A 20,699-nucleotide genomic window follows, 5' to 3' on the forward strand; every position below is an offset into this window, starting at 1 on the left:
CAGCAGCACTGTCGAGTGTTAATAACCCGCAGTGTCACGCGGCCCTTGAGCTTACACCCTCTCAGCACCGTCGCTGCCAGAGGACTCTTCACACTAACTCATACACATCTACAGGAACACGGGCTCTGTCAGGGATATTTTGCTGCTGAATATGACAAAAAACTGAGGTTGAAGTAGTTAGATGATGGATAAGGATTTAGATTTTAATCACAGAGAAGACCCCTAATGCCATATTACATTATTATTGAATTAATTGATATTAATTGTATCGTTTAACATGACAATCAGTTATTATGACCTTCTCTGTTGTTCTTTGACAATTATGTGTAGTTGAACATATTTTTCTTATTATTAATATAATTATTTGGTAGTGGACACACACAAATCTGAAACCCTTAACTATCAATTGTTTTAGTTTCATTTGAAAGGTGCTGGTTTTTCTGAGCACTTTTACTCAAACTGGAGTTTTAGGAACAAGCAGTTGTGTGTACTCAGTCTGATGACACACTTAACTCTCCTGCTGACACATCCTGTTAGGACTTGGCAGCACTCGTTTGCTTTCCTGCTCTTGATTTACTTCATGGAAAACGAGCCAGTCCAAATTATTACTGTTTAAAAGGAACGTTGTATCCAGACAACAAATCAAGCTAAACTGGACGCTGGGCTGTTAAGATGATCACACCACCACCTTTGATGCTGTTAAACAAACCGCTTCAGTTCGCTGCAGCTCTCGGCTCTCCGCGGTCTCATTGCAGCAGGATTTAAAGAATTTATTTCACCAGGATGGAGCTCAGCGGTCACAGTTTGAGTCCTCGGCTCCTTCTTGGAGAGACTTCTTAACCCGTATGAGGTTATTTCACTCAGAGAACTGAACATTACATTATTCTCTCATGAGAAGGCAGATTGTTGACTCCATTGAATTATGGGACATAATATTGAAGTCTGCAGAGCTTCTTTCTACTGTGAGTGGAAACAGTTGTTCAAATGGTTTTAGAAAATACAAAAGTAGAATATTTTTGTGTTAAGTATATTAAACAAGAGTGTTTTCTTTTCTCTGCAGACTCTGGACGTGAGCTGGTCATCACAGATCCAGTGGTCAGGAGTCGAGAACTCTTCATCTCTGACTATGTGGACACTTACCATGCTGCTGCTCTCAGGTACACAAACACACACCGTAGAGCTTTGTAATCATAGTTGTGATGGGAGAGAGGAGCTGCACTTTGATGGTACAGTAGTAGGTTTCAGAAGGTGTCTTTTCCACTCAGGAGTGCTGTTAGTTCTCCCTATTTGGGGAGCTCACAGTAATAGCAAATTTTAATGTTTTAAAAAAATGTAACACAAATTTGAAATACATGTTAGACACCTTTTGTGGCGCCCTCTGCTGTCCTTCAGGCTTGACATACTTCCCTTTGGTCAACCTGGTTTTATAATTAATTAGAATAGTTGGTTTTCATTTAAATAGTGAGAAATAGATCATTTAGGAATAATCCACATTATTAAATCAACATTTTATATTAGAATGTTAAAGGTCAAAATCATTTAAACACTCTACTGTGGACCAGAATAAATATCCAGATGTTTGCATTTCTATGAGCAGCTAAATAATTGTATTGTGTCATTTATTATTTTTGACCACTTGAGTGAAACCAGATTAGTTAGTTTTTAATTAAAAATGCTGTATGGATTTATTAGATTATTTACCCCTTAAACCTGTTTGACGGGGTATTCAAAGACATCAAAGGGCCAACCGCCTCCCACTGACACTTGGTAAAACACTTATTAAGAAGTAGCTGCATCAAACACACACACACACACACACACACACACACACACACACACACACACACACACACACACACACACACACACACACACACACCTGACTGCTATAGTCAGCAGGAACATGCAGGTTTAATCAGGGATCATTCTTTGCCCCTGCCTCTCCATCCACTCTTCACTAACACACACCACCACCCCCCTAAGTAGAACCATCTGTGAGCTGCTAAGCCATGTCTTCCAGAAACCACTGATTTCAGGGAAAATTAGCTGCAACCTCTCCTACACAGAGCTGCCTTTGATTTGACTTATTCTCCAGGCTTTAGATAAACGAGAGGGAATTCCAGTGGGATGCTGTAATGCCGCAGCGCTCCAAAGCCGGCTCTCCTTAGCGCACTTTAATCTTTTTCTTTTTTTAGGGGGAGGAAGATACTGTTTTTCTGCTAGGCAGCCTAACTCTGTACGCCTGTGATGTCTGTTATTTTGATAAAGTCAGACACCAGGGGGGCTGGAAACAGGAAATGTTATCAAGATGTGGTCAGAACTTCAGTACTGTTGGATCCCTGGGGGGTAGTCGTGACTATCCGGGAGGGAAGCCAGGTTGCATTCCTTTCCAGATCTGTGTGGCGTCCGTCTCTCCCACCCCAGCATCAGGAGACGAGTTAGGGCCGACCATTTTCAGCTGATGTTTACAGCTTCAGTAGCCAGAGCCTGATGTCTCAGACGCTTCTTCATCTAATTACAGATTCTTCTGCTCCTGTTAGGGCATCTAGCTGCATCTGTCTAATACAGCTACTTGTCTATCCTGCAGGGGGAAATGCAACATTTCTCATTTCTCTGACATTTTTGCTGCCCGGGAGTTCAAAGCCCGCATCGACTCCTTTTTCTACATTCTTGGATACAATCCAGAGACCAGGTGAGCAGCTTTACACCCCTTTTACTCTTCTTGATATGTGATAAAGGCTGCCAGTTTCAACTCCCCATGTCTAAAGCAAAAGAAAATAAATCACAGTGAAACACTTTGTTTAGTCAGACACCCAAATATTCTGTTCAATTTCATGTAAAAAAGCAGATTCTTGCAACAAGTAAAGCAGAACCATTTCATTTGTAGCTCTGAGTGTAGAAAATTGCCACAGTACTGCCACATTTAGGTCAAACTGATTATTTTGTTAGCTCATTTGTCACATAATTGTTCTATTTAACACATGAAGTTATTTTGGGTTCTGTTTGACCTATAAAGATAAAAAAAAGCATGCGGTGTGAGAGCTTTCCTCAAAGACTCATCAGATTTTAGCTTAGCATCAAAATCTTCAAGAACTGCATGTAAAATAGCAAAAAGTATAATGACACATTTTTATATTTTCAGCCTCTTGTTAATGTTACATTTGTTTAGAGGCTAGAAAATTAAATAAAGAGCAAGTCACCTCAAATCGACTCATTTTTGCTGATAAACTACATAAATGAGTGTCTAATTGCTCCGCTAGACTCCAGGGGAATAAAGACAAAGACCCAGGTTAGAAATCTTGGTGTTATTATTGACTCTGACCTGAGCTTCTCTGGAGATATTAAGGCTATAACTAAATCAGCGTTTTATCACCTTCATCAAATATCAAGAGTCAGAGGTCTCATGTCCAGACCAGACTTAGAGAAACTTATTCATGCTTTTATTTCTAGTGGGCTGGACTACTGCAATGGTCTCCTAACTGGTCTTTCCAAAAAAGCTGTGAAGCAACTGTAACTTATTCAGAATGCTGCTGCTAGAGTCTTAACAAGAACTAAGAGAACGGAGCACATCACTCCTGTTCGTAGATCTCTACACTGGTTACCAGTAAACTACAGGATAGATTTCAATTTCAGAGTGCTCCCTACTAGTTTATAAATCACTCAATGGCATGGGACCAAATACATATCTGATCTCATTCCTGTATATACACCCAATAGGGCTCTGAGATCCCTTGGAAACAATCAGCTGGTAGACCCTCGGGTCAGAACAAAACATGGTGGGGATGCATTTAGTTACTATGCTGCTCACATATGGAATCAGCTTCCCCATGACCTCAGATGTGCCCCAAACCTAGTGTTGTTTAAAACAAAACTAAAAACCCTAATGTACTCATCAGCCTTTAAATTAATTGTTTCTGATCCACTGTAATCTGTGCTGTAACTTTGTCTTCACCTTTAGTGCAAAACTGTAATTCCATTTGTGTCTATTTTAATTAGTTTTTTTAATGTTGTTTTCATATCATATCCTGATAATTATAAAGCACATTGAATTGCCTCTGTGTTTGAAATGTGCTCTATAAATAAAGTTGCCTTGCCTAATCATGTTGTAGACAAGTGTAGTCAATAATTTGGCACTTCAGTGCATCTTAGTTCAAATTTAAATATTCTGCCTAAAACTGTCAGTGTTGCACCCTCTTCAGATAAAAACTCTGCACTGCATTTAAATTTAAATCTGCCATCACTATTGCCTAAGAGGTACTCTATGATGCATTTGAATTAAAAGAGCGAGTAACGCCTACATTAACTTTTCTTTGCTGATGACCTGTATAGATGAGTGTCTATTAGTGCTGTAGACGTGTGTTATCATTAGTGTGGCAGTTTGGTGCAGCTTACTTTAAATTTAATATTTCAGGCCAAAACTGTGATTAAAGCTCCTAACCTGGCCTGCCAGACCCTTCCTCTGTTTAATTCTGCACAGAGAATAAGTCTGGTAACTCCTATGCAAGTAACCCCACCCCCTGAGAATTCTACCCCAGCCAATCGGCGCTGAGCAGCGTATGTCACACACCGCGATGCTCAGTTTCTCAAAAAACGAAGCTGGCGTTTGAAGTGGAGTTTGCCGCGCCTCTTTCCTCTTTGACATGTCTTTAAAACCACACCAAAAAGAACCACTAAAAGCCTTTCTTCTAAAGAAAGATGTTTGCACAGGCGCCCTTTTTGACTACATCTAAAAGACTACAGCGTTGCGCGGTAAAGTCGGCATTTCTGCATTTTTTCTGATTGGTTATTTTTTAGCTGGTTAGTCCTACCTCTCATGTGCCTCTCTGCCTTTGAGTAACCATATGTACTCTGCTTAGTGCTGATTGGCTCAGTTGGAATTCTCAGGGGGTGGGGTCATTTGCATGGGAGAGTTACCAGACTCATTCTCTGTGCAGAATTAAACAGAGGAAGGGTCTGGCAGGCCAGGCTATATATCTCCAGCTTCAGGTTAAAACCTCTGCTCCACATTTATTTAGAATCAGCTGTGGCTGATGGCTAAGCAGAAAAACGTGACATTGTCAGCAAATTTCTATGTGGCTGCACTGCACTGGTCTCCAGGTGAGGCAAATGAAAGTGCTGATGAAATAAGTCTCCACCCATGCCTTTACTCTCACTTTAAACCTGCCATCGCTATTGGCTAATAGGTACCCTATGACGTTAGCTGGTACCATATGATGTCACAATGGCACTGTGAACCTGTGTGTGTTTGTTAGCAGCTCCACCCTCTCGGTCTGCCAGACAACGCCTCCTTGTGGCACATTATCAAACAGGAAAAGGAGTGGACTTGCTCTTTAAATGAGCAGTTTTTATCATCTAAAATATATTCAGGTTTTACTGGGCATTCTAACAAACCTTGGGTCTTAAGGGATTATTTGCTGTAACAAAATAGCTTTTGAAGCTGCAGGTATGCAATTAAAATGAGGAGACATATTATGATATTTATTAGCATCACAGCAATAATCATAATTATTATCTGTAGTAGTTTTTCTTTTTTCTTTGAGCAGCTGTGGTTGGGACAATTATTACATTAACTGATGGACTTGTAAATAAATAGTTTATAAATAAGGTAGAAATAAGTTCCTCACGCTGATAACTAATAACTAATCTCTCTGAGGACACGGTGCTAGTGCACTCTCCTACAGCACCTTGACATGACTCAATAAATGTTATGCAACATTTTGTGAACATCAATTTATTTGCATTTATTTGTTATAAATGCCACTGTATAATTCTTGCTGTCAGTATTTGCAAGATATTGGTATTTGGGTCTGTACGGGTTAGACTTAAATGAGTTAAACCAAGGTCTACAGCCCTTGGGTCATAAACTATGAGCTATAAGTATATTGGTCTTTTTATACTGGGAATCAGGAGTTCTTTTAGTGATCATCTTGTTTCTTGTTTATTTTTGCCCTGATTGTGCCCTGAGCAGTTTTATGACTGAATAAAAATAAATTAAAAAAATCTACATAAATTGAAAAATCGTCTTAAATAATCGAGATCTCAATTTCAGTCACAATAATCGTGATTATTGTTTTTGCCATAATTGAGCAGCCCTACTTTAGCATATCCGGTCACATTATGATGACGTCATATTCAGTGGTCGTTCTGCATCATTTCAGGCCCCGTGGTCAACTGTCTGAACCGCTGAAAAGAAGTGCCTGGCATATTTTCTAAGTAAAATAAATATGCGCAATACGTTGTCAACATCAGTGAGTCTCTAAGTCTATGCTTTTTGTATGTTATATATGTTAAAATATGTGTAAATAGGTCGCTGATTAACACTTGCAATTTAGTGTTGTGATGGTTTTAAAAAAATTCTGAAGGTAGTAAAAAAAAGTATTAAAAAGTAGTAAATTTTACTTAAGGATTGCTGTATATACCCTGACACACTACTGCTCTAATGCAGCAATGCAATAATGTTATTGAAGGATAAAAATCTGATAAGAAAAATATTAAGACTTGAGCTGTCACAAAGAGTAGTCGGACAGGGAAGAGTGTGGATAACAATCTCAAGTTCAGAGCGAGACAGAATGGGACTCAGCTTAGCTACAGGTGCTGGCCAGTAAATTAGAATATCATCAAAAGGTTGAAAATATTTCAGTAATTCCATTCAAAACGTGAAACTTGTACATTATATTCATGCAATGCACACAGACCAATGTATTTCCGATGTTTATTACGTTTAATTTTGATATTTATAGGTGACAACCAATGAAAACATCAAATCTGGTATCTCAGAAAATTAGAATATTCTAAAGGCCAATGAAAAAATGTTTGTTTCTCTAATGTTGGCCAACTGAAAAGAATGAACATGAAAAGAATGTGCATGTATAGCACTCAATACTTAGTCGGGGCTCCTTTTGCCTCAATAACTGCAGTAATGCGGCGTGGCATGGACTCGATCAGTCTGTGGCACTGCTCAGGTGTTATGAGAGCCCAGGTTGCTCTGATAGTCGTCTTCAGCTCCTCTGCATTGTTGGGTCTAGCGTATTGCATCCTCCGCTTCACAATACCCCATAGATTTTCTATGGGGTTAAGGTCAGGCGAGTTTGCTGGCCAATCAAGGACAGGGATACCATGGTCCTTGAACCAGGTGCTGGTGGTTTTGGCACTGTGTGCAGGTGCCAAGTCCTGTTGAAAGGTGAAGTCTGCATCCCCATAAAGTTGGTCAGCAGCAGGAAGCATGAAGTGCTCTAAAACTTCCTGGTAGACGGCTGCATTGACCCTGGACCTCAGGAAACAGAGTGGGCCAACACCGGCAGATGACATGGCACCCCACACCATCACTGACGGTGGAAACTTTACACTGGACCTCATGCAACGTGGATTCTGTGCTTCTCCGCTCTTCCTCCAGACTCTGGGTCCTTGATTTCCAAAGGAAATGCAGAACTTGCTTTCATCAGAAAACATAACTTTGGACCACTCAGCATCAGTCCAGTCCTTTTTGTCCTTGGCCCAGGCGAGACGCTTCTTGCGCTGTTTCTTGTTCAAGAGTGGCTTGACACACGGAATGCGACACCTGAATCCCATGTCTTTCATGAGTCTCCTCGTGGTGGTTCTTGAAGCGCTGACTCCAGCTGCAGTCCACTCTTTGTGGATCTCCCCCACATTTTTGAATGGGTTTGTCGTCACAATTCTCTGCAGGGTGCGGTTATCCCTAGAGCTTGTACACTTTTTTCTACCACATTTTTTCCGTCCCTTCGCCTGTCTGTTAATGTGCTTGGACACAGAGCTCTGCGAACAGCCAGCTTCTTTAGCAATCACCTTTTGTGTCTTGCCCTCCTTGTGCAAGGTGTCAATGATTGTCTTTTGGACAGCTGTTAAGTCAGAAGTCTTCCCCATGATTGTGGTGCCTTCAAAACAAGACTGAGGGACCTTTTAAAGGCCTTTGCAGGTGTTTTGAGTAAATCAGCTGATTAGAGTGGCAGCAGGTGTCTTCTATATTCAGCCTTTTCAGAATATTCTAATTTTTTGAGATACCAAATTTGGAGTTTTCATTAGTTGTCACTTATGAATATCAAATTTAAATGTAATGAACATTGGAAATACATTGGTCTGTGTGCATTGCATGAATATAATGTACAAGTTTCACGTTTTGAATGCAATTACTGAAATATTTTCAACCTTTTGATGATATTCTAATTTACTGGCCAGCACCTGTATGTTCCTGAGATGGGAGAAGGAAGAGCAAACAAGAGAACTAACATGAGAATCCAGGGTTAGAGCTGGGTCAAAGGTCACACCAAGATTCCTGACAGAGGATTTGGTGTGAGAAGCAAGCTGACTAAGACAGTCTCTGAATTTGGGAACCAGCTTGTCTGGGGCGCAGATGAGGGTCTCGGTCTTATCTTCATTCAGCTGTAGAAAGTTCCCAGCCATCCAGGTTTTAATAGTCTAAGCAGGTGTGTAACAGCTGCAGCTTAGACATCTCATGGAGCTTATAAGAGATGTACAATTGGATGTCATCTCCATATTTAGTTCTTTTTAAAACACAGAAAGGTTTTATTTACCTGCAACGTTTCATTTGCGGCTGCAAACTTCGTCAGGCTGGGAAACCAACGCTTGGTCACTGTAAGGGTAACGTGTTAGCTAACAAGTTGGTTATGGCTAGGATAGGGGTGAGGAGAAGGGGAAGGTTAAATAACAACAGGAAAAGGTTCAGGTGCGGTACAATGAGCTCGTTTGGTGCCCCGGCTGCGGACATCCCATCGCGTCAGTTTTATGCTACATTGGGATCTGCAGTCAGAAAAGGGAAATCCCCTTTTCGTACTTAAGTGACAAAAAAGGGCACTTTTGGCGTCAATGAGCTAGAGGTGATGAGAAAATGTTGGCCTTATTTAAAATGGCACGCATTTCGTTGTATTCAGTGTTTCAAAAAAAAATTATATATATATATATATATATATATGACTTTCAGGGAAATGCATTTCAAAATATTTGGCTTTCATGGCTCTCTCAGCCAAAAAGGTTCCCGACCCCTGTACTAGAGTCTCTTTTCTATCAGAAGCTAATGCAGGAAATAGGTGTAGGAGACCATTTTCATTTTCAGCCTGAATGAAAAACTCAGAGTGACCAATTATAATCAGAAATGATTATTAAAAAAGGTTTCCAGTGTTCCACACCTTTAAGAAGCTTGTTTGCCCACAGCCAAAACCAAAATGTATTATCTTCATACAGCTGCAGTTTCTAAAATTTCCCTGCTGTTTACACTTTATTTTATGAACATTTACACTGATGTTGATTCATCTGACATGATTACTTACAGGCGTAACTATAAGCAGTAAAATGTTACACTTCGGGTGCATCCAGGGTGAATTCCGGAAGGAATTTCTTAATATGTTTTTATCTAAAACAGTCATGCAATGCTAATTTTGTGGCACCATGATAGTTTTTTAATAACATAGCATTTTGAATATAGGAGTAGTTCTAAATCTGCAGCAACAGATGTTGGGACCAGTGCTGGCTCCTTTATCCTGGAGGAGGAAAGCGATTTCTCCTGATAGAGGCTGTTCAGGAAAGAGTTCAAGTTGAATGAAAATCCCTTTAATCCCTTTTTATTAGTGCAGTAGCTTTTTCCATATATAAAAGGCTTTAAAAGTTATTTTTGTTAAATTATCAGCTGGTGCTTGGTTTGTTTTTGTGTTTGTCGGTGCGACACGTGCTATAGTGACAGCTGTCCTTGTTGTTACTGGGGGTTGCTGGTTAAAAGCCCTCCCTCCCCTCTCTCCCCGCCTCGGTGTGTATTCAGACCGAGGTGTCTGCAGCGGAGCCAATTCCCTCCTGTTTACGGCTCAGACACGCGAGCAGAGCTGGATTCCTGTATGTGTGTTTGGTTCATTCGCTTGTGTGAGGTCGCCGCGCATGCTCAGTAGAGCCCACCGAGGAGCGAGCCGAGCTTCCGACGTTGTGCGTGCAGGCTGAGGTCACAGCACAAGCTCAGTGCACACCGCTCCGGAGCGAATGCGTGCCTCTCCATTTTGAGCGTCTAGAAATAGGTGTGAGAGGGGAGCTGAAATCCAGCCAGCACAATCCGCACGGTGTCACCACCCGGCCTCAGGGCTCCATGACAGAAATGGACGATTTATTCAGTCCCCGGAGGTAGGTCTTTGCTCTCCGTCTCCTGTGCGCCGCTTGTGCTGTTATTCGCGGCCGTGCCAGTGTTGCTCGTCCCATCTTCACTGGTCTGGGCTCTGGCTGTCTGTTTGCTAGCTGTCCGCATCGCTGTCATTGTGTTTGTGTCTGGAGGATGAGAGTGTGTGCACATTGCATTCTGCAGGGTGAGCACACGGGCTGTCGCTGCAGCTCGCATACCGTTACGCGTCTGCTCTGCCACAAAAGGAGGAAAAGGCAATAGCACTCCATTAATACGTCTTTCATCAATTTCACCGATAAATGCGCAGTGTTTTAGCGCATCAGTGGGCATAGTGCTAATAAATGTGCACCCAGCGGCGTTCTAATGACGATATGGAGACCCGGAGAGGCTTCCCCGGCTCCATTTTGCAGCTCCTGTTTACAAGCAGGGATGCTGACATGATGGCGTGTGGAGCTTCGTCGGGCTGCAGTCTAAACTCTGCTCTGCTCACCAGCTGTGATCAGGACGGGCTGCTTGTGGTGATACTATAATACCTGCAAGTTGGGTCTGTCTTTGCCTCGCTGCAATTATGTCAGTGTGCCACAGTCCGGCGCCGTGATTGGCTAGAATTGATGGAGGGGGCGGAGCTTTGCTTGATTACACACAGAAAGTTACTCAGACTGTCACGTTGTTTTAGTTTGTTCATTAAGCCTGTAATCACTTGATAAGATTGTGTGTTAATGCCGACCTAAAGCAGAACTTGCTGTGAGTAAAACATCAGGACGCGTCATGCTATTGGTTGCATTTAGCAACATATTTTAACAGCGTATTGCAGAAAAACAAGAAAATAATTGTATATGCAATGATTTTAGTAGAACATTTGTTAGAAAATGAACTTATATGGTTGTGAATTATTGGAGGACAAAGTATTTACAGGATGCATCAGTAGAATAATACATTAATTCTGTTACAGGTACTTGTTTTCCTTATGCAGTTTGCTGTTTTTGTTAAAGTTATGCCTGCAGCCTTCATGGAAACTCCTCAGATCCTCCTGCTGCAATCTGTATTCTGCTTTGTCTCTGAGGACCTTTGCAGCATTAAAGCCCAGCAGTTCTTCAGACATGCTGCTTTTATTCTGGAGCACAGGTCCTCGTTTGTCATCGTTACAACCGCCTGCTACCCACACTGTGGATCTGACCGGCTGATTATCAGCAGGAACGCGTTCTTGGAACTTTCTCGATCCAGAATGTTACACATTCAATATATTAAACTTTATTTAATTGTTATATTTTTAATTTTATTTTTTTGCTCAGGCCTCAAGCAGACATTACTTTTTAATAATAGTTGTGGATGATGTAGTTGTTCCTATCTTACAAATAAAAAGTTATTGCATCAAGTATCAGGGGATCATATAAATAATGATTTAAGGAGTTTCAGTGAGGAACCCCAGTTTAATGTTGGATTTAAGGCTTATGAAAAATGTTTAGTAGTTATGTGCACCGCTGATGGCGCAGGAAGGCATCGTATTTCATTTTTATCAGCACATTCAGTTTTATAGTCCTGCAATATTTTAGTGTTATTTTTTATAATTTTATTTTATCCTCTGAGATTGTTGGTTATAAAAATGGAACAGTAGAGTTTTGCAACACGCTCCGAAGCAGCAGACTGATATGGTGAGGATCATTTGTTGCAGATGAAGTGCAGCTTTTGGGTCATGTTGATATCTGAATCTCCGCCAGCGCCTGTCAGCTGTAGTTCGAGACAGTATAGATTCTAATAACTGGATCCTATCAGGGAAACTGTGAAGGAGGAGGTGCGTTAGGAGGAGGAAAAGGGAGTCAGGTCACGTATGCACCCATCACAGGGTTTCTGTGGGTTTGAAGGTTGTAAAGAAACCAGGAGATCAAGTTTCCTCCAGGTCTGCGTGATGGAGTGCGAGCTTCTCTGGGTGCAAATCACGCTGACAGATTCTGGGCTGCCTCACACTCGCCTGTATGAAAATCAGTGCTGTTGCCTAGGCAACAGAGGGGAAAGGCTTTTCAAAAGGAACATCTTGTCATTTTCTTTAATCCACTGCAGCTGGAGAATCGGAACACTATTATTAAATAGCAGTTGCTATGGTTACCAGTGTTTGTACCAGCAGCCGTTTCCAGAGGCTCTCACCCTGCACATCCAGAGCCAGCAACCCAACCTCCACCCTCCTCCTCCTTTTAGGGGTTGCTGTTTTATTGCTGCATCCATAATGTCAGGCCTGCAAATGTGCTGTGAGCAGCTTGGTGCAGGAGCACCCAGCCAGTAATATCCCTCTGAAATTTTTATTTGCCTCTTAGAATAAAAGTCGACGTACTTGTTGCACATTTTTAAATATTTATCCATAAAGAGTTCCACAAAAATATTTGTTTTTAAATCACATTTTTATGTGAAATCCTAATTCCTCATTATTTAACTTTCTTTTTTAAGCATTCAACATATTTTTTCAGCTGTTTCAACAGAACTAACCCCCCCCCCCCCCCCCCCCCCGTCCTGTCTGGCTGTGAAGCAAACAGAATTAATGTCTGATTGCTGGTGACAAGCCTTACAGATTTACTCTCAGGTGGAGCATCAAAGCTTCTGCTTTTAATGTCACACCTGATACTTAAACCTTTATTGTTATTGTTTTGTTTAATGCTTGTAATTCCGACCAGACACGGAGACAGAGGTGAAAGAGAAGGGAAGAGACAAAAGGAAGGGGGGGTTCCACAAAAACAATCAATGATGAACAAGAGTCTGCTTCTAGACCTGCAGAAGGAGAGAGAAAAAAAAAAGAAAAGGGACACACAGCAATACAACAGGAGCAAGCTATCTCTGCATCAACCTGATGAGGAAATATAAAAACATTGTTTTACTGAACAATCACGATAATAAATCACAGGGCATTAAGTGCCAACCACAGCCTTAAGAGATGTGTTGAACGTGCCCAAGTCCATACTTATGAGAGCACCATGTGAGCACCTGTGTGTGTACACGCGCTTGTATATGTAAGGTTTCTCTATAGGAGCATCCAATAGAGAGTGTGAGGGGCCACAGATCTGCCCCCCCCAAAGACTCGTAGGAGATGGAAGGAGCTCCAAGTCTCAGAGATCCAGGTGCTGCCCCAGAGCGCAGGGACCCCAGGGTGACTGCGACCAAAAAAGCCCCCACCCCCCTCGAGAGGCGCAGAGGATTGTCCCGGGGGGGCACAACCAGCAGCCGGCAGAGTCCCGGGGGATATCAGCGGCAAGCCCACAGGCCCACCCGCAACCTCCCACCCCCTAGCCGGCCGAGCCCGGGACCCGGGACCCAGGGGCAACCAGCCCCGCCGGGGACCCAACAGATCCCAGGGACCCAGATCCCACCAGGCAGCCACCGGGATTAATCAGGCAGATGCTAAAAATCTTAAACCCCCTGACCCAGGAGCCACGAACATTCAGTCAGACCAAGGCACCACACTCCACACCAAGTGTGACAGGGGGAGGGGAGGCGAAGATGTATAGCAGCAAAAGAAGTCCCAGGAGAGGGGAGGAGTCAAAAGCTCCACCAGACATGCAGTCATACACAAACACAGTCACACACTCCCTCCCTCATGCTCACACATAAGCCCTCTTCAGACAGGCCATGAAAAACGGAAATGTTCCGGAATCTGTCCGTAAGACCTTTCTGTCTGAATACAAACATCCGGATAACGTTTTCCGGAATTTCACCGGACGAAGCCCCTAGTAACAGGTCCGGACTTGTTACGGACAGGGTGGCTGATTCAGACTGGTGAGGTAAAGTTCCGGACGAGGGGGAGGAGGAGGGGACCGGGGGACGCCGTGCGCACCCAGATAGCCCGCTGCTGTAGCATGCGGCGAACCACGGCAGCTCACCTCCTACGGTACCGCCTAGACGCGCGACGGAGCGCTTCACACCGCTTCAGTGATTCCTTTAACCATTGAGCTTCATCATCCAGGTCTCTTATGCATCTTCGTGTGCGCAGAATTATGCTTAAGCGCCTCGTGATTTTTATCTTGAGAGGCGCTATAGAAATGATATTTTCTTCTTCTTCTTCTTCTTAACATGAGTCCGATTCTCTCTCCCCCCACCACCCCCCGCCGCCGTCAGACATCTGGAACTTTTCCCTGCTGTGTGAACGCAGCCGAAAGGACAAGTTCCGGTACAAATGTGGTGTGTCTGAAAACACAGTTCCGGTTAAAAGCCGGATTGAATTGTCCGCAAATGTTCCAGAATGTCTATCTGAAAAGGGCTATACACATACAACCTTAGACTCACAAAAATGCACGCCAAACACCCACTCATACTCCCCATACACACCCTATTCACTCTGGTCCCGGTACTGCTGCACAAAGGGTACAACCATCACCGGTTCCCAGAGTTCGACCCTTTCTGCTGGGGTGCTGATGAGCAGGCTCCCCCGCCCCACGCCGAGCAAAGCAACCCACCACCCCAGACCCTAGCCAGACGGCCAGATCCCCCTCCTAGCCTCCAGCCCTGGGAAGCCAAGCGACAACTTGATGACTTGATTATTATTATTCTTCTGAGCTACTACAGCAATCAGTTTCCCTCTGGCATTAAAAAAGTATTTTTGAATTTAATTGAACAGAGGTGTGCTAAGACCCCTAGTCACCCTCCGCCTGCTCCAGTACAGTGTTAGTGCGTGTTGATGATTTGTATTTGTGGCTGTGGTGAGTGGGCAGTGCAGACATCCTCTGGCCTATGCCAGCTGATGCCACCACACCAACCCTCTTCCCCCACAGCCCTCTGTGTCTAAGTGCAGATTAAAATTGGAAGTGGGCACCGGCACCTGGGATGAGGCTGAGAGATCCCCTTGCCAAATGCCGTTGTATGTGCTTACTCCCAAGGCCCTAAGTGTGTGTTTGCGTGGAATGTCATTGGTGGAAGTGTTTAATGTGCAAATAAAATTGGGGGGCAGGCTGCCACAGGAATGCAGAAATGGGGTCCATACCCGCACCTCCTGACTTGTCCACCCCCAAAGTCCTATGTGCATGTTTGTGTGATGTGAGAGAGCAGGAGGAGAAAAATGTGTGGGGATGGGGAGGAATGGCTGGTTGGCCTAAGCCCTCCAGGGAGCCAGCTCCCCCACTTGCTCCAATAGGCACCTCCGTTGCCAAAATGCCACCCAGGGCATGGAGACCCCAGCCCATCTTGCCAGGGCCCAAAGCAGCAGCATTGCAGAGCTCCACGGAGTCCGAGGGAACCAACACAGCCTCACCCCAGCAGAATATCTACTCCCATTCCTGCATTTGCACAGCTTCCAGAATATATAAGAAAAAATGACATCCAGAAGAGTAAACCATCATCTGCATAAAGACTGATCTTATGTTCTATTTTCTTACACTTTATGCCTTTAATACCTGTTGTTTGCCTAATTGCTGCCGCTAGTGGTTCGATAAAGATGGCAAACAGTGAGGGGGAGAGTGGGCATCCCTGCCTGGTCCCCCTCTGAAGACAGAAGCTAGCTGATATTTGGTCGTTTGTTCTGACACGTGCTGTTGGTGAATTGTATAACGTTTGTAGCCATTTTATGAAGAAGTTCCCCAAACCAAATTTATGTAAAGTTGCGAATAAGAACTTCCAGTGAACTCTACCAAAGGCCTTTTCTGCATCTAGAGATAATATACTAGTTTTTATGTTTCTACTGTAAGAGAAATCTATTAAATTAAGTAATCTACGTGAGTTTGTGGATGACTGTCTACCCTTAACGAAACCAGTTTGGTCAGGGTGTATTATAAAGGGGGTTACCTTCTCTAATCTTTTTGCCAGGGCTTTACATATTGTTATGAGATCAACATTAATAAGAAAAATTGGGGACTAACTTTGCAGACCAACCTTTTGCCATCCGTGAAATTTTAATGAGTAAATATTGAGTTTCAATCAGCTCTCTTTGTTTCCTTCCAGGCGACTAAACAGCACACAAGGGGAAATCCGAGTGGGGCCGAGTCACCAGGTAAGCCATTGTGCAGCACACGTCAAGGTGGAAAGAAGACGCCGCCTTTCATGTCAGAAGTATTGTTTACATGTGTACGCCATTATCACACAGTCAGCTGAGACGAGGAAACTGCCTCCATAACTCAAATTTAATATTCAAATCCAAACAGCTGCTTCAAGGGCAATTATTTTTGTCTACTTTAGGAAATAATTCCTCACAACTAAAGAATGTAAAAAATATTTGTATTAATAAAAATATACAAAAATCTTAAGAACAGTGCATACAGCCGTGGTATCATGGCTCATTTTATTAGGAATTTTTAAACATAACCTACAAAAACTGGTATTTACAGATTTTTGCAAAAATAATCAGAATATCATCAGTCATCTGTATGTCTTACGAGTTTCTGCAGAAGTTGTAGCACACAAATACATAAACATGTTTTTGTCTATTACAAACCTTTTATTAAATGCCTTTATTGTGGTTCTTAATACGGCGGCCGTGAGTTTAGTTTATACTTCTGTGTCGGTGAGGAGACATGCACTGCCATTATTCGTCTTCGTAAGGGCTCTCCAGAAGACTCGCTAGGACGAACGGAGTCAAGCCCACTTTTCTAAACATCCATCAAACGAGACAGAACGCAAGCTTGTGATTGGTCAGGGCACTGCTTTCATCAACCGCACCGCCATTGCGCTCTCAAAAACATTTAAAAAAAAAGCCAAAGATATCTAGCGGCAGACACGGAGCAGCTTGAAGAATACCCCGTAGAAAAACTAAAAATATGAATGTTTTACGGAGTATAAAGATGTGCAGCAAGTGTTTTATTTCGTGGACGGAAATGATGGGAAACGTGGGTTTTGGATGTGGCGAGTGCATGAAGAGGTGAAGGAGAATAAGGGACAAATTTGTCCCTGTTAAAAAGTCTCTGAAGTACAAAAAAACAACATAAATACAATAGTAAATGCACTATCTTGGATCAGATACATGACAGGATACCACAGAACAGCTCTTCGCCCTCTGTTCTCTTGGCAGGGAATTGCTTTGCAACACTCCCCAGGAGACGGAGAAGTCAGAAAGCAAAACGTCTCTGTCATGCGTGTGCGTCTCTTCCTCATGGAGCTGATGCAGAAGCATAAATTAGACTTAAATCTAAGTTAAGTGTCACACTGTTGTCAAAGATCTCGTCTTCCTCCGCTTATCCGGGTCCGGGTCACGGGGGCAGCATCCCAACTAGGGAGCTCCAGACCGTCCTCTCCCTGGCCACCTCCACCAGCTCCTCCGGCAGGACCCCAAGGCGTTCCCGGACCGGATTGGAGATGTAACCTCTCCAACGTGTCCTGGGTAGACCCGGGGGCCTCCTGCCGGCAGGACATGCCCGAAACACCTCCCCGGGGAGGTGTCCAGGAGGCATCCTGACCAGATTCCCAAACCACCTCAACTGACTCCTTTCGATCCGGAGGAGCAGCGGTTCTACTCCGAGTCCCTCCCGAATGCCCGAGCTCCTCACCTTATCTCTAAGGCTAAGCCCGGCCACCCTACGGAGGAAACTCATTTCGGCCGCTTGTATCCGCGATCTCGTTCTTTCGGTCATTACTCAAAGCTCATGACCATAGGTGAGGATTGGGACGTAGATCGGTAGACCGGTAAATCGAGAGCCTGGCTTTCTGGCTCAGCTCCCTCTTCACCACAACAGATCGGCTCAGCGTCCGCATCACTGCAGACGCTGAACCAATCCGCCTGTCGATCTCCCAATCCCTCCTACCCTCACTCGTGAACAAGACCCCGCGATACTTAAACTCCTCCACTTGAGGTAGGACCTCTCCCCCAAAGATCTGCTGGTTTATTCAGCACAACAACAGAACGTCATACAGACAGTGGAACTTTTGTGTGTTAGTGTTGAGTCACTGTGACTGTAAGTTGTCCCTGCTGTGACACCATTTTGCCACGCGGCTAAAGCCTGATGACAAGGAATTGAAAGCTGTTAGTTTTTGAACGTGCATGCTATTTGTAGTGTGATACCATCTGTCTCCCTCCTTCTCTGTGGACCCAATTAGGCCAAGCTCCCAGAGCTGCAGCCTTTTCCCTCCCCTGGTGGCCAGGCAGTGACCGAGAATGAGGAGCTGGTCTGGATGCCAGGGGTCAACGACTGTGACCTTCTCATGTACCTCAGAGCTGCAAGGTGAGCCCAGGGAAACACGATCTGTTACATCTGGTAAACAAAAGAAATCAACTGTCCAAAAATCAGATTAGTTTTTGTGAAAGCTTCGTCAGTTTGAACTCTGGAGCTAATGAGTGCTTTAGGACGTAGCATAAGAGGACACTTATGACTCAGGTGATTCCTACATCTAACATCTTACTATACGTCAGTAAATTCAAGACCTTAGAGATATAGTAACAGCGTGTAACCAGTTTATTGGTATTTTCTATGCTAATCTAAGCCATGTTTTGTATCCTCAGGAGCATGGCTGCCTTTGCAGGGATGTGTGATGGAGGCTCGACAGAAGACGGTTGTCTTGCCGCCTCGCGAGACGACACTACATTAAATGCACTTAACACTGTAAGTATTTGTGCAACAGCATGGGCACAAGTAGCAGAATATAGTTATTAAATAAAACCTGTGAGTTTTTTAGCTGTAATTGGAGCTAAGAGGGGATGGGCAGTGGACAGTAAACCCAGCCTCACAAGTTAACAATACAATATGCATAATGAGAGATTTGTCCGTCACGTTGACAATGAATGCAGAGGAATCAGGAAGGAGAAATAGATTAGAATCATCATAAACAGGACATTTATATTCTGACTCTATAAACTGGAAAATTAACATAGCGAGCAGGTCATTGTCTCTTGACCTTCCTTGCTATTTGCAATTCTAATGAGTAATCCTTGTTTATTCTCCGAGGAAGAGCTCCAGCACTGCCTGTTTCACCCAATTTGATGTGATACGGTGCTTAAAGGGCTGCAGCAATTGGCTGCACCGCTGTGTTGTTCATCTCTAGACCTGTTCTCTCAGGTCCCAGCAGGCTTTTTCTTTTGACTCCCAAGATTTTCACTAATAAGTTCAGTCACACCTGCATGTAGAGCCTATTTGTTTTCCCTATTGACTCCACAAAAGGTTCGGCTGCACCTCAAATGTCCATTTAAACATTTTTACTCTCCTTATTTTGGTTTTGAAAACGTGCATTTGTATGATTGTTCTCAGCTTCACGAGAGCAGCTACGATGCAGGCAAGGCTCTGCAGCGCCTGGTGAAGAAACCGGTACCTAAACTGATAGAGAAGTGCTGGTCTGAAGATGAAGTGGTAAGAGAAGCTTTCTTTTTAGGTAGAAGTGTGTTTAATGCTTTATAAGGTGTACGTTCTTATTTATGTACTTTGTTTTGTTAAACGTGTTTGTTTTGGTGTCAGAGCTGAGCTGGTGTCTTTAGAGGGAGCTGTTGAGAGAGAGCACAAGGCTCTTGGCCAGCGTCGGGAGGGGAAGAAACCCAGACTTGTCAGTTTCCAGCTCCTCCCAGACTCGAGAGCAGCTGCGTCCTGTTTATCACCCACAAAACAAATCGTTAGCCTGAAAGTCTGGAGAAGTGAAAGGGCTGGGGGTTGCTAATGCTAGCCTCTATTTGTGTTTAGATGTGAGTTTTACCACAGCTGCTGGAGGGCTGGAATCAGAAAATGGCTGATCAAACACCACATCATGAGTGGGAAGGGGGGAATGAAAGCCTTGAATTACACCATGTCAAAATGGCTGAGCACTGCAGCTTTGGCTTTCATGCATTTTGACACACTGGGCTTTGTGTTTGTGTACCTACTTCCTTTTAGCGCTGACACTACTGCGCATCTTAGACACCTACACACCTATCGATTCCATCTGCTAGTTTGTCTTCCATAAAACCAGATAAATCATCTTAATTTTACTCCTGAAGCTGCAGTTTCTCTGTGGAGCTTTTCTCCTGGTTGATTACTTCTAATGAAAATCAGCAAAGGGATTCACATTTAAAGGTAAAGTCCCACTAGTCATCACACAGGGCATTTGACCCATCCCCGTGAGGAGCGGTGAGCTGCAAGAGTGGCCGCGCTCGGGAACTATTTGGTGGTTTAACCCCCCAACCCCTTTAAAGCTGAGTGTCAAGCAGGGAGGCGTTGGGTCCCTTTGGTGTGACCCAACCGGGATTTGAACCCCGATCTCCCAGTCCCAGAACGGACACTCTACCATTAGACCACTGAGAAGGCAAGTTTTAAGTGAGACCTGAACCCAATGGGTTGACTAAAATTGATCACAGCAGGTCAACCATTCTGTTGTGAACTAGTTAGTTTTTCTCTCCTGTTGCCAGACTGACTGACATGTGGATCCTATGTGGATAATCATGGGAACTATCATGTTTGGAAGACAGAATAATAAAATAAATTGTAATTCAGAAAGCATTGAAGGCTCATTTAGTTGTTTACTTAGGCAAAAAATAATCTTATTTCTTTTTAAAGGTGTGGAACACTGAGAACCCATATTTTACCTGCAGGGAAATTAAGAACCCTAATAAACATTTTCAAACACAAATGCCATCCACCAACAGTAGCACCTCAGTGAGATTGGGCCTTTAGCTCAGGTTATTCTCTTCCGATTCTGTGGAGAATTT

At 43.6% G+C, this 20,699-nt stretch overlaps 1 protein-coding gene across 5 annotated transcripts in view; it reads left to right on the forward strand.

Annotated features, from left to right (window-relative positions):
• Positions 1-20,699, forward strand: part of rerea (arginine-glutamic acid dipeptide (RE) repeats a) — a 138,057-nt gene that overhangs the window by 95,770 nt on the left and 21,588 nt on the right. For 3 of the 5 annotated variants that reach the window (XM_054745844.2, XM_015967689.3, XM_015967691.3), the window contains 6 exons: positions 1,061-1,157; positions 2,588-2,692; positions 16,046-16,094; positions 18,131-18,255; positions 18,534-18,633; positions 19,276-19,374. In XM_054745844.2, the coding sequence (XP_054601819.2) occupies positions 1,061-1,157; positions 2,588-2,692; positions 16,046-16,094; positions 18,131-18,255; positions 18,534-18,633; positions 19,276-19,374 (575 nt within the window). Of the gene's footprint in view, positions 1-1,060; positions 1,158-2,587; positions 2,693-9,872; positions 10,138-16,045; positions 16,095-18,130; positions 18,256-18,533; positions 18,634-19,275; positions 19,375-20,699 lie in introns of those variants that run through there. The other 2 variants (XM_054745845.2, XM_054745846.2) reach the window with 1 other exon arrangement.

This window comes from Nothobranchius furzeri, chromosome 15 (genome assembly GCF_043380555.1).
Source record: "Nothobranchius furzeri strain GRZ-AD chromosome 15, NfurGRZ-RIMD1, whole genome shotgun sequence".
NCBI lineage: Eukaryota > Metazoa > Chordata > Actinopteri > Cyprinodontiformes > Nothobranchiidae > Nothobranchius > Nothobranchius furzeri.